This window comes from Genypterus blacodes, unplaced genomic scaffold, assembly GCF_046128005.1.
Source record: "Genypterus blacodes isolate CSIRO-AG114 ecotype Tasmania unplaced genomic scaffold, CSIRO-AGI_Gbla_v1 ptg000009l_1, whole genome shotgun sequence".
In the NCBI taxonomy this organism is placed as follows: Eukaryota; Metazoa; Chordata; class Actinopteri; order Ophidiiformes; family Ophidiidae; genus Genypterus; species Genypterus blacodes.
Window position 1 is genome coordinate 468,011 of NW_027466823.1, and position 12,532 is coordinate 480,542.

The 12,532-nt window shown below is 44.0% G+C and overlaps 1 protein-coding gene across 1 annotated transcript in view; it reads left to right on the top strand.

Moving 5' to 3' along the window:
- Positions 1-270: 270 nt before the first annotated feature.
- Positions 271-12,532, top strand: part of prdm5 (PR domain containing 5) — a 28,669-nt gene continuing 16,407 nt past the window's right edge. Inside the window, exons 1-12 of the mRNA XM_076158168.1 lie at positions 271-505; positions 1,217-1,300; positions 1,844-1,966; positions 3,529-3,697; positions 3,796-3,973; positions 4,292-4,384; positions 4,497-4,618; positions 4,895-4,974; positions 7,034-7,118; positions 7,210-7,367; positions 7,843-7,936; positions 9,630-9,790. Of these exons, the coding sequence (XP_076014283.1) occupies positions 407-505; positions 1,217-1,300; positions 1,844-1,966; positions 3,529-3,697; positions 3,796-3,973; positions 4,292-4,384; positions 4,497-4,618; positions 4,895-4,974; positions 7,034-7,118; positions 7,210-7,367; positions 7,843-7,936; positions 9,630-9,790 (1,446 nt within the window). The 5' untranslated portion in view covers positions 271-406. The remainder of the gene's footprint in view (positions 506-1,216; positions 1,301-1,843; positions 1,967-3,528; positions 3,698-3,795; positions 3,974-4,291; positions 4,385-4,496; positions 4,619-4,894; positions 4,975-7,033; positions 7,119-7,209; positions 7,368-7,842; positions 7,937-9,629; positions 9,791-12,532) is intronic.

The following is a 12,532-nucleotide window of genomic DNA, read 5'->3' on the forward strand; positions in this document are numbered from 1 at the left end:
ATAAATCCATCCATCCATCCAGTTTGCTATCTATCTTCTGTACGCTCATTATATTCACGTCTTCAGCCATGTTTATATTTGACTGCCCCTTTCCTATAGACAGTGACCTTAAATCAGTGTGTGAGCCCATGGTTGGTTAGTCATATGGCTGTATTGTGTAAACAGAGTGATGTTGTGCTTACAGTGTAGTTGAATGGAGCTCAGCGGCTCATGAATGAATGCAGCCTCTGGTTACAAACTTTGGACCAATCAGAAGCTGCGTTACTTTCCCGCAGCAGCAGCAACAGAAGTTCAACCTGGAGATCTTCACGGAGAAACTGTCTGCTTTAAACCCAAACTGACCATGAAACCTCACACCTGCTGACACCTTTTCACTCATGATCACTGTAGGAAGTCGTTCCACCTAATGACAATGTTGGGTATGTACGTGCCAGACAGATTTGCTCTGAAATCGTCCAAGGTCCAGGATGGAATCGGTCTTTACACGGCGAGGCGGGTGAAAAAGGTTTGTTTGTTTTTGACTGAACACTTTTGTTAAAGGAGACAAAGTTTTACAACGCGGGGAGAGTCGAGTGTGTTCTTTAGAAGTCACGGCGGCGTAGAAAGGCGTTTTTCTTCTTCTAAATTCCTCTTTATCGCTGTCAGTGTGCGAGTTGAAACCCAAAGCTCCTCTGACGTGAAGTGCCACGTAGATACAGTAACGCTGTTCACTGCACAACAATGTGTTCACACAGCTGCAGCGCCGCTTCCTCCGACAACCAAACACTGCATTCAAACTTTAACACATAAACACGCTTTGGCTTCAACATTACAACCTTTTCACCGTCATTTGGACTAATTTAGAAGTCTAATTTCTAAGCTAGAACTCTGTGTTAGCCTCTCCGGTCACATCTTTACATGCAGATGCGTTTATGGACGTATTCGTGTGTCATGTTTAGCTGTGGAAGGTTTAGTGCAACAAAACAGTTTGATAATGCTCTTAGATACTTTATAAAGCAAATAACCTCAACAAAAACTCTCTTTTGCACCGTTTAAAAGGAGAAAAAGTCCCAAACTGAGGATGCGTTCACGTGTTACATTAAACAGTAGGCGTGCCCAGCACCCCCAAATCCAGGAACTCACTCTGATCCCCCTGAGCTGAAACAGGATGAATTAAGTTTGGGCTTTGGTTTAACTCTGCACCCGTCTGAACTCATGTCCCTGTCTCTGTTTACAGGGAGAGAAGTTTGGCCCTTTCGCAGGGGAGAAGAAGCTTCCCGGTGAGCTGGATGAAAGCTCAGACACCAGACTGATGTGGGAGGTGACTGTGACTACACCTACACACACACACACACACACACACGCACACAGTAATATGTGCAAATAAAGCTTGTTGTTTATTAGAATAAGACTTCTGCACGTTGACATTAAACTTGTATCCGGTTGTATTGTGGTTGGGTCTGAGCCTCAGACGTACAGCAGTGTGTGTGAGTGGCTGTTTGCATTTTAAAGTGAGAACATGATTGTTGTCAACAACTTTTACAAGATAAATGACAATTTTTGTCAATTTTCTTTCAAATGTGAGTGTTTGTGTTGTAGTACAACGGAAAGATGCAACAGTTAAACAAGTTCAAGTGCAGAAAGGTTCATTTTAAACATTAAAATTCTAAAAATTCATCCAAATGAATGAAGGAAAATATCAAACTGAACCCTGTTAACGTTTTGTAATTTCTTTTAGCAGATCGGCTAACCATGATATTGTCTTGCCTCATATATCAGATATATTTAGTAATGCACATAAGTCAACACACAGAGAATAGTAAAGGTTTGAGTTGTGATTGTATTCTCCTCTTCTCTGCCTCAGGTCCGTGGTAGTAAAGGAGATGTGCTGTACATTCTGGATGCTAGCAACCCGCGCTACGCCAACTGGCTGCGCTTTGTCCATCAAGCTCCATCACAAGAAGAGAAGAACTTGGCGGCCATTCAGGTATGTTTCCTCTCCTGGACACTGAAACCTTCAAACTTACCTAAGAGATCAAGTCTGCAGGCAACACACACATCAGGACTGGCTAACGTATTCTTTAAAATGCAGTTATAAAGAGATCTCTAAAGAAATACTGTAGCATTTCTAGTTTAGCCTTGAATAGTGTAAAATAAAATGAAATACATTTAAAACCCCTGACACCCAGACCTCAGAAGTCAACAACCTAAAGCAAGACCCAGTTAGAGTGTTCTGAGAAATCTCTTTCAGTCTGGAAATCATGATTGGATTTCTCTTTGTATAACTTTGGTTGAAGTGTTTTGGTTGTGTTTGTGATCTAAGATGATGTCCAAAACCTTTGGATGAGGTCAGATACAGCATCCAGGCTTCATTGTGTTCATGGACATAACTTAACCTTTCTTTTTGAAATCTCCCTTAAAGACAATAATGGCCTTCAAGTCTTTTATCAGAAAGTAAAGAGTGAATAGCATTAAAGGCTGTTTATTTTTAGTCGAGTATCTCAGAAGGTTAGGAATGAGGTCCAGTTTAGTCCAGATCCAAATCCAGATCCAGATCCAGGTCCTGATTGGTGTCTGGTGAATGAATGAGGGGTCGGGTTGATGTTGTTTCTCTACATCACCATATAAGGTTAGAACCATGGACCCTACCTCAGTAGCTCTGTAGGGTCATGCTGTTTAAGGAGTTTATAAAGGGGCCCAATGAATCTGAATGGTAAATAATTTGTACACATTTGATCTCCAGATAATCCTAATACATGTCTGGATTTGTTTTGGCAGAAGAGCTCAATCAGAGGAGTGGAATGTGCTCTCTTGGTGCTCTGCAGGTTGTGCTTGTTGTTGCAGTGTGTTGTGTGGAGCTCTATGGGGGAATAATTATCATCTCTACTTTTGTTATTTCTAAGCAGAACATTTCTATCTTGAGTAATTGTAGCCAGACCTAAAATAAGGATAATTTCTACAAATCCAGTATTTTAAAGTCTGTCCTATCCCTCATGTATGAGCTTGACCTTTGTGCTGAGGCTCTGGAAACCTTCACTCTGTGCCTCTTCCTCTCTCAGGGAAGAGGAAATGAAGAAGTGGAGGGTAAGGAAGAGGAACATTTGAGGTCCTTAAGGGTTAAAGCTCCTGCCATCAGTAAACAAATGACCCCAGTGATTGGTTGTTCTAAGGTCATTCACGTGTTAAAGCTCTGCCTTTCATCAACACTGACATTTATTGTGTGGTTTTCCTCTTCTTAATTATTATTTATATATATTTAGAATGCCAATGTTAAAACTAAATGACACTTTGATTTTATTAGCATGACCTTTAGAGACAGGAGAGTTAATGGCCTCATTTTAAAGGATCTGAGCTCCTGACCCGTGGCCTCAATCAGACCTGAACAGACCAGTCTGGGTGGAAGCAGTCCACCCTGCAGGCTGCCTCAACAGTTAGGGAGTGAACAACTTCTTTACATGTTCTGTATTAAACTGTATTTTAGCATCTAGACACGTTTTGTTGTTTCTTTCCTTCTTCAAAACTTATCCCATGTTGTTCTCCTTCCGTTAGGACGGTGAGAACATCTTCTACCTGGCTGTGGATGACATTGAGACGGACACGGAGCTCCTGATTGGCTACCTGGACAGTGACATGGAGGAGGAGAATGAGGAAGAGGAGGAGGAGGTTATCAAAGATGAAGATGAGAATAGTAGAGAAGCCAAACATCTTGTTGAAATGGGTACAGAGGAGTTACATCGCCTTATCCATTCGATTGTGTGATTTGTGGTTAGATACATTTAAAAGAATCGTATTCCTCCATGTGTCACACCCATACAGAGCTCGTGATCAAGAAGGAGGACTACCCCTGCTTGTTGTGTGAGAGCAGCTTCCCCAGTGAGGAGATCCTGGCCGCCCACCTCCAGAGTCTTCATCAGAGGCCCAGCACAGAGGAGAAGGAGTTCAAATGCAGGAACTGTGGCAAGAAGTTCCCCATCAAGCAGGCCCTGCAGCGCCAGTGGGTTTGCTCTTACACGACCTCACTGACTGTAGCCTGGGAGTTTGGTCATTTGCAGATTTATCGCTCATAATTTCAGTCTTAAATGTCTTAAATTAGGGACTTTTTGTTGATTTGTCCATAGTAAATATTGACCTCATGTCTGTATTGAAGCAGTGAGCCGGTGTAGAGACACTACAGGCACAAGCTTGGACTGTAGTGCTGTTTTCAATGTGATTAGTGGAGCTTCAGTCACATTACATGAGCTGTGGCTGTGCTCCTCTGTGTGTCATTGCGTCTTTGGTCCCTAATTTGTTTGTCTTTTGAATCCTTCCCCAGTGTTTTGCATTGTTCTGAGTCCCTGGATCCCTCAGGTGACTCTAAAGGTCACCAGTGCTCCCTGTGTCACAACACGTTCAGCTCCGAGTCCAGGTAATACACAGGCTGATGTGTGTGTGACCCTGTAAGATACACATCCTGTAGCACATTCTCTTACTGATAACATTCTGCATCTTCTTTCTCCTCTTCCATGGCCGGTGTGCAGTTATGAGCAGCATAAGGAAGCCTGCAGAGGAGACGCAAGGTTCATCTGTAAGGCAGATAGCTGCGGCAAGAGATTCAAGAGCAAGGACGCTCTGAAGAAGCATAAAGGGAACGTTCACACAGGTCAGCTGCTCATTCATTCACACACTCACCACCACAGGAAGTGCAAATAGTGTCACACAAACAGCTTCCCTCATAAAAGCCTGGGACTGGACCGTTATAGCTTTTGGGTCGAACAAGGTGTTTCTTCATTTGCCTTCGATTTGATATGAAACCCCTGAGTTCAGTCACTTTGTTGTCTACTCTGTAGTCGTTGTGATGAAGTTGTTGTGATGTCACAGTTCCACTTCCCTGCTGTGTATCTGGTGCATTTCTCATCCAGTTGTTGTGTTCTGTCAGGGAGTGCACGGCGGAAACTCACATGCACCATATGCAACAGGAAGTGCTCCTCATCTCTGAATCTACAAGAACATAGAAAGGTGAGCTTCTTCATCTTCATCAGTTGATTTGCTGTGGAGGTGAGTGAGTCTGCCTGCTTGGTGTGAGTGATCAGATGTGAACTCCAGCTGTTTCTGTGTGGTTTAAGTTGAACCAGAGAGGGTTGTGTACAGTGGATGATCATCTTCAATGTCTCTGTTCTCTGGATCTCTGTTTCCTGTTTCCTGTTCTGAAGGCACTGCTGCATCTTTCATAATGTGACACAAAATGCTGTTTTCAAAACTTGAAGTGGATTCATTTTGTCATTCTGTTGGTGTAGGTTTGGTAAATGGTCCAAATGATGACTGACTAGTATCCCAGCTCTGATTTAGACCAGAACAAATGATCTACAGGTGTGACAGTGTCTTTACATGGATGTCTCTTTGCTCTTCCTCTCCAGTTTGCTCCCTCACACATCTCTCCTCTTCCTCTCAGCCTAACTTTGTAATCTCACACTCTTCTCTCTGAGCTTCTTAGCCCCGTTCTTTGTTATTCTCTCTCTCTCTCTCTCTCAGTGGGAGATTGTCCATGATAAAGTTGTTACAAATTCATTGTGAGTGACACAGAGCAAAGGGAGGGTTCCACTTTCACGAGCTCGTCCCACAGGTCTCGTGAAATCAAAGCGCCTCTCTTGGCAGACAGTGAGGTTTTAACCCTGGCGTCAAGAATCTTTCTCTTACAGGGTCTTCTCTTCTGTCCTAAGTGTTATTCTAAGCCTCTTCTTTATGGCCCAAGCCAAACAAACAAATACAGGAAAGATTTATTTATTTGTTCTTTTTTTTTATTTTAAAACGTTTTTTAAAACAAAGCAACAACAAAAAGACACACACACACACACACACACATACACACACACACACACACACACACACACACACACACACACACACACACACACACAGTCCAGCTACTTCATTATGTACATTTTTGATTCTAACAAAATAGATTTGATGAAGAAGTCTCAGTTCTTTATGTACACACATTTATGACCTCCATCTTCATTTAATATGTAACATCCTGTTTTGTTATGTAGGTGATTAAACATATGTTGGCACAGCAGTGTTTATCATAGAAGCAAAGTGACTTCATCACATCATAATGCTGCTTCAGTGCAGAATGTAAACACTTGCTCCTCTTCAGTTTACTTCCTTGGGCCAGGACAGTAGTAGTGAAGAGTGTAATAGATTCTTCTGTGTGCTGTCTCACCTCATTTGTCTCATTGGTTGTTATTCACGCTAGCTGAGTCCAGCTGCTGGTGGCCTGTCTTCATTTAGTCTATCAGGCAGATTCATCAGAATTCATTCATCCGTCCATGTCAGAGTATTTGTCGTCTCTGTGCCGCTCACAAACTGAGCAACTAATCACCTGGAGTTTGTGACATTGTGCTGCAGATCATCATCTAACCTCCTCCTCCCTCTCTGACTCACTTCTCTCTGGTCTCAAGTATCCAGCGTGTGTAAAAATAGGAGCATTAAATATTCCAGCATGACCTTCTGGTGTCCTTGAGTCACTTTGTGCCGTTTTGTTGTCTGTAATAGAATCTTCTCCTCATTAACAGCTGGAAGGAACCGACTTAACTCAAAGGCAAAATATCATTCTGTCATTCTGGGTCAGCATCATTTGTTTCTGTGCAATGATTTCTTCCTGCTCACTGTTAATCAGAGAGGTATAGAACAATTGTGCCGTATTTAAACACAATGTTATTATAAATATAGCATATTCTTGTAGGAAGGCTTTTGTATTCTTCAACGACTTTGGGTTATAAAGAGTTCTTCTGGCAGAAGAGCACTTAAACTTTCCATTATCCTCATTTAGCCCGAGCAGCTTTGCCCGTAGCAGCAGGGACAAGAGGAGCCGCTCTGCATTAGCATCTGCTATTGTAACTGTAGGAAGTATTGAATGTGCAATTATGGAAGTCGTGTTCTGAAGCTGCGAGAGACGTTTCATCACTTTAATTGCTTTTCTGCTCAACGGTCTGATGAGAACAAGCTGGTGGTTCTGCTGACCGTCACACACTGCAATCCCTCCAGATGTGACATTCATACATTTGTCTTCAAACAGGTCCATGAGATATTTGAGTGCCACGCATGCGACAAGAAGTTCATCTCTACCAATCAGCTCAAACGCCATATGATCACACACTCGGGTAAGAAGAAACGCCACAATCACCCACAGATCCTCTCCATCCCGCTGATGAATTCTCTCTCTCTCTCTCTCTCTCTGTGTGTCTCTGTTAGAGAAGCGACCGTACACCTGTGAGGTCTGCAGCCGCTCCTTCAAGCGTCTGGACCAGGTGACCGCTCATAAGATCATCCACAGTGAGGACAAGCCATACAAGTGTAAGCTGTGTGGAAAGGAGTTCGCCCACAGGAACGTCTACAAGAACCACAAGAAGGTGAGATCAGTGTGACTCGGTCAGGCTAAACATCACATGTTATAAGAACTTAGTTAGTTGGGTTCACAGACCATTCAAGTCCACCCAGAGCTGAAGGTATTAGGATGGGCTGTAATCAATCAGGATCTCATTGGGAGCTGATATCTGTGGGGTCTCTGTTCCTGCTCCACCCCTGAGGTCCCCCATGTTTACTTTAGGGAGTGGAGTGTCACTCAGACAGATATGTGGGTGACAGATAGGGGGGAGCAGAAAAACAGAAGCTTTTTGAACTCAAGCCCCTCAAGCTACTCGTCTTCATCTAGTCAACAAACCAAATCAGCTCTGGAGCCTCGCGCCAGCCTTTGGCCTAAATCCTCTCCCATCAATTTAGGAAGCCTTGTCATCGTGGACTCTGAGGCAGGAGGCACAGCTCCGCTTACACACTGATCATGCTGAATGTGATCCTCTCTCTCTCTCTCTCTCTCTCTCTCTGCAGACCCATTCTGAGGAACGGCCTTTCCAGTGTGAGGAGTGTAAAGCCTTGTTCCGAACACCTTTCTCTCTACAGCGCCACTTACTCATCCACAACAGTAAGTGTGTGTGTGTGTGTGTCACATCAATGTAAAAGGGGACAACATCAATAACAACAACATGATAAACTCATTTGACTGTAGTTCTGTTTGTTCCTACATTTAAAAAGCAGATGATTTAAGGAGAGAAGAAGAGGCTAACAGGAGGAGTGATCAGAGTGGAACATGTGTTAGTGTTTTGACTTTAAGGAACCTAAGCAGCTTATTTTCCTTCTCTTCTTCTTCTCTTCAGTGATGTCATTACTGTGTCAGACTGGAAGCGGCTTCATAATCTGGTTTATTTTGTAATTTTGAAAATTGTCTGTCTGCCTTTGTAAATTACAGGAATTATAAGGTTTAATGTTCCTCGTGTAAATAGTTTGAAACCAACAGTTTTCTTTCAAAGGCGTCATGTTCAGATCTCCATGTTCTGTTCTGTTCTGTTGTGTTCACACTGATTCCCTTCTCCTCCCCCTCCCCTCCGTCTCACTGACCACCTGTCAGGCCTGAGATGGGAATCACAGATGCTGGACAAACAGCCTCGTACTTGTGTGTGTGTCTGTGTGTGTGGAAACAGATGTGTAGGCAGGGAAATTCAAATGTGTTATATGATGACATCATCGTGTTGTGAAAGTAAAGGGCCAATCAGCAGCGATGCTTTCAGGGCTCCACTAAACTGAAATCAAAATCCATTCTGTTGTTCAGATCATTCCTGTCTGAAGAAATAAAACAGAGAACCTGGAAATTAAAAAATCTTCATACCTATAATGCCAGGAACACAACAGGTGGTAAATTTGAAGCCTATCACAGTGTGTTCCATGAGTTCCATATTCTGATTGGCCTCACGTCACCTTGATGGGGGGAAACACCAGCTAAAGGCTCTGTAGCAGCCCAGCTCATCCAGGTTCAGCTCCAGGCTCATCTGTGTCTTGCCTCTGGACTCTGAAGGGCCTGGATGAGAGAGTGAGGGGACGTTGAGCCCCTTGGTACCCAGATAATAAGAACACAAAGCTCTGTTCTGATGCTCTCTCTTAAGACAGTCATGTTCTGGTGGCAGACTTACATACCGCTTGGATGATGGCCTTAACAACCTGAGTCAGATGCAGGCAAAGATTCTCTCTCTCTCTCTCTCTCTCTCTCTCTCTCTCTCTCTTTCTCTCTCTCTCTCAAATTAAATGATCTCCATATATAGAAACAACAACTCCTCAACATAAGACTCTGTTGTATGGAGGCAGAGAGCAGCAGAGTTAACAGAAGAACATCACACATCAGTCTGAGAGCTTTGGTCTGAGTGCTGTGTGTTCCTGATGCTTTTCAGTGGAATGATGAAGATAATGGGACATGTTGTTGCCCTGCAGATCCATTTAGCATGCAGGGAAAACATACGGCCATATAATCTGTTTTGACTGTCTGTCTCTCACAAGTCCTCTCCTGCTAAACATACATGATAGAAGATGACCCGTGTTAAAAGGTTCAGCCCAGTCCATTCTAAAGATGATTGTTGTGGTTTGTCTGCTGCACTGAAACATCTCTCTTTGTCGTTCCTGTCCACATAATCATTGTGTGAAAGTGGGTCTCCTCTCTCTCTCTCTCTCTCTCTCTCTCTCTCTCTCTCTCTCTCTCGCTGTGTGTGATGACTGTGTGTTTAGAAGAGCAACAATAGAAAAGTGGAAATGTCTCTTATATGTCCCTGGCCCCTCTGTCTATGCTGCAGGTGAGAGGACATTCAAGTGTGACCAGTGCGACGCCACCTTCAAGAGGAAGGACACGCTCAACGTCCACATCCAGGTGGTGCACGACGGGCATAAGAAGTATAAGTGCGACCTGTGCGAGAAGGCCTTTGTCACGCCGTCTGTCCTCAAGAGCCACAAGAAGGTGAATGGAAAGAAGCGGGGCCAGACAGAATCAATCATAGCCGCTGATTGCTTGTCTGCCGGGGCTGTGACTTTCTCCTGAAATTGAGTTCAGACAGAATTGTTGTCATATTCATGTTCAGAGGTAACTTATAAAGCCTGGTATCATTATTTTGATTGACTGCCGTGTAGGAGAGGTTGAATAGATGGTCAGACGCTTGGAGCTTACTTTATAATCTTAATGCTTTAATGATTTAAAGGCAAAAGGAATGGAACTCATCAGTCATAGAAAACTCCAAATATAAAGGAAAGCAATGACAGCCATAACATCTATAACATCTATAACATCTATTCTACTGAATGGACTTCATTGTTTTATATCCCCTATTACTCTTATTCCTCATCTAAAGAAAGCCATGGAGCTAACTGATGGGCTGTACTAATATCTCAGACCGTCAAACCTGGCAGAGGCGGCCATCTTTACTGCTGCTGCCTATAACGGCTCCGAATCAATTCCATCTTTGATTAGAGATGGCAGTTAGTCCATTAGCTCCACAGGGGTTCAAAGCCCCCAAACTGATCCCTCTGCAGATTATGAGCCCCTGAATCTGACAATGTCCGGTGCGGTTATGGATCAAGATTGAAACCAAACAGCTTCTTGGCACAGGGGCAAAAGAAAAAGTCAGAACAGTAGAGCTGAAGACAGAATGAACTGTCTCACTGCTCACAGAGTCTGGAGGCCGCTGAGAGATCTGGCCCTGATCAAAGTCAGGTTGCCAAGGAGAGGACAACTGGCTGTGTTTACATGCACAGAGCCGCCCTGGGTTTGGCTTATAGCTGAGGTGTTCAGAGGGACATCAAAGCACACAATGTGTTTAAGGCGCCTTGATTCAGTGTGAAGACGGGATAGAAATAAGAGTTTAGATACGTTCAGGCTCAGCTTCTGCCTGTTAAATCAACACACACTCGCTGAGAACGCTCCAGATGTGTGAGTGTGTGTCTCCTGAAGGAAGGATTCATATAGGAGATGTTAGAATGAGGTCAGGAAATATGCAGACTGTGTAAAATGCTTAAACTAGTAAACTTTCCAGTGTAGTATAGTAGAGATCGTCATGTCACACATTTGTATTTGTCCTCCTCATCTGCTTACACACACCTGGGGAGTGTTTAGGCACACACAAAGGCAGGCTAGACATGGATCAATGTGATTCTGAGCAAATTAAAGTACTGATAAGTTTTAGAAATAGAGGACGTGGAAATCTATATTAAGCTTTTACGTCCTGTTTAAGAGTTTCCCTGTGTTAAGGGTTAATGTCATGATGGAGGGGAGAATGGATTCTTTAAAATACTGATATTACTGTTACTATAGCGACTCATCCATTCATACTTAGGACAGAATGGATCTTTTTTGCAATTTTTGTTGCATTCATTTCTGATGTTTGTTGGATTTGTGTTGTGTGAGATTGTGTGTTTGTCTCAGCATGGATGTGTGTCTGTGTGTGTGTGTGTGTGTGTGTCTCATGTGAATCAGTGATCCGTGTTCACATCCAGTGTTTACATGAACATACAGGGTTTGCTTTGGCGTAGTGATTGACAGATCATATATAAAACATGTTTATGATTCCACACGTATGTGATGTTCCCATGTGAATATGCTGGATGGAACACGGCTTCCATTCTGAAGGTGGAACACTGGGGATGTTTCTGCTGTTATACAAACAAGCAAGCAAACAATACTGAGCCATCTGGGACACGTGTGTGTGTGTGTGTGTGTGTGTGTGTGTGTGTGTGTGTGTGTGTGTGTGTGTGTGTGTGTGTGTGTGTGTGTGGTTATGTGTGTGTGTGTGTGTGTGTGTGGTTATGTTTGTGCACATTTGTCTGCACACGTATGAATGCATGTTTCTGTTCACGTGTGTGTGTGTGTGTGTGTGTGTGGAGCCTTTGTAAGGAAACACCTCAGGTGTCAGAGGGACACTGGGGTGATGGAGGGGAGGATGGAGGGAGGATGGGGGGGAGGATTGGGGGAGGATGGAGGGGAGGATTGGGGGGAGGATGGAGGGGAGGATTGGGGGGAGGATGGGGGGAGGATGGAGGAGTTAGGGTTAGAGGAGCGGGGGCCCACAGAGGAGGTGTTCCTGTATTGTACTGCTGTTTGAAACTGTCGCTGTGAGTTTGAGCCTTTCTGATTATTCTCTGGAATTCATAAGAGGCCAGGAGCAGGATTCAGAACCGTGAAGGAGGGAGGGAGGGAGGGAGACGAGCTAGGGGGGAGAGGTGAAGATGAAGGTAGAGGGTAGAGAAAAAAGGAGAAGAAGTCTCACGGTCTTGCTAAACACGCTCCTTCCACATGCTCTTCACCATGTGCATGTGTTCCCCACACGGCTCAGTAGTGCTGGGAGGTGCAGGGAGGAAGAGGGAGGAGGATGAAGAGAGCAATGTGTACGTGCACCCTGGCCCTTTGTCTCCTGGGATTTAGAGCGGAGTGGCAGAATGTCCCTGCTCTGTGTTCTTTGATCCTGCCTGCAGGCCGGATCAGTGGATCCTCTCTGCATCTCCACTCACTCTGAGTTTACTTGTAGTTAGTGCTGCATTAGAGGACATAATTACATTCAGCAGATCCTTTACTTAAGCAGACAGCTGAATGAAGTAAATGCTGTAAAGATGACTGTGAGTGTGGAGCTCATGGGTCCAGGCTGGCGTTTCTGCTGAAGGAACCCAGATCTCAGACTCAGATTGTATTTGTATGATTAGAGCTTTGAAGATG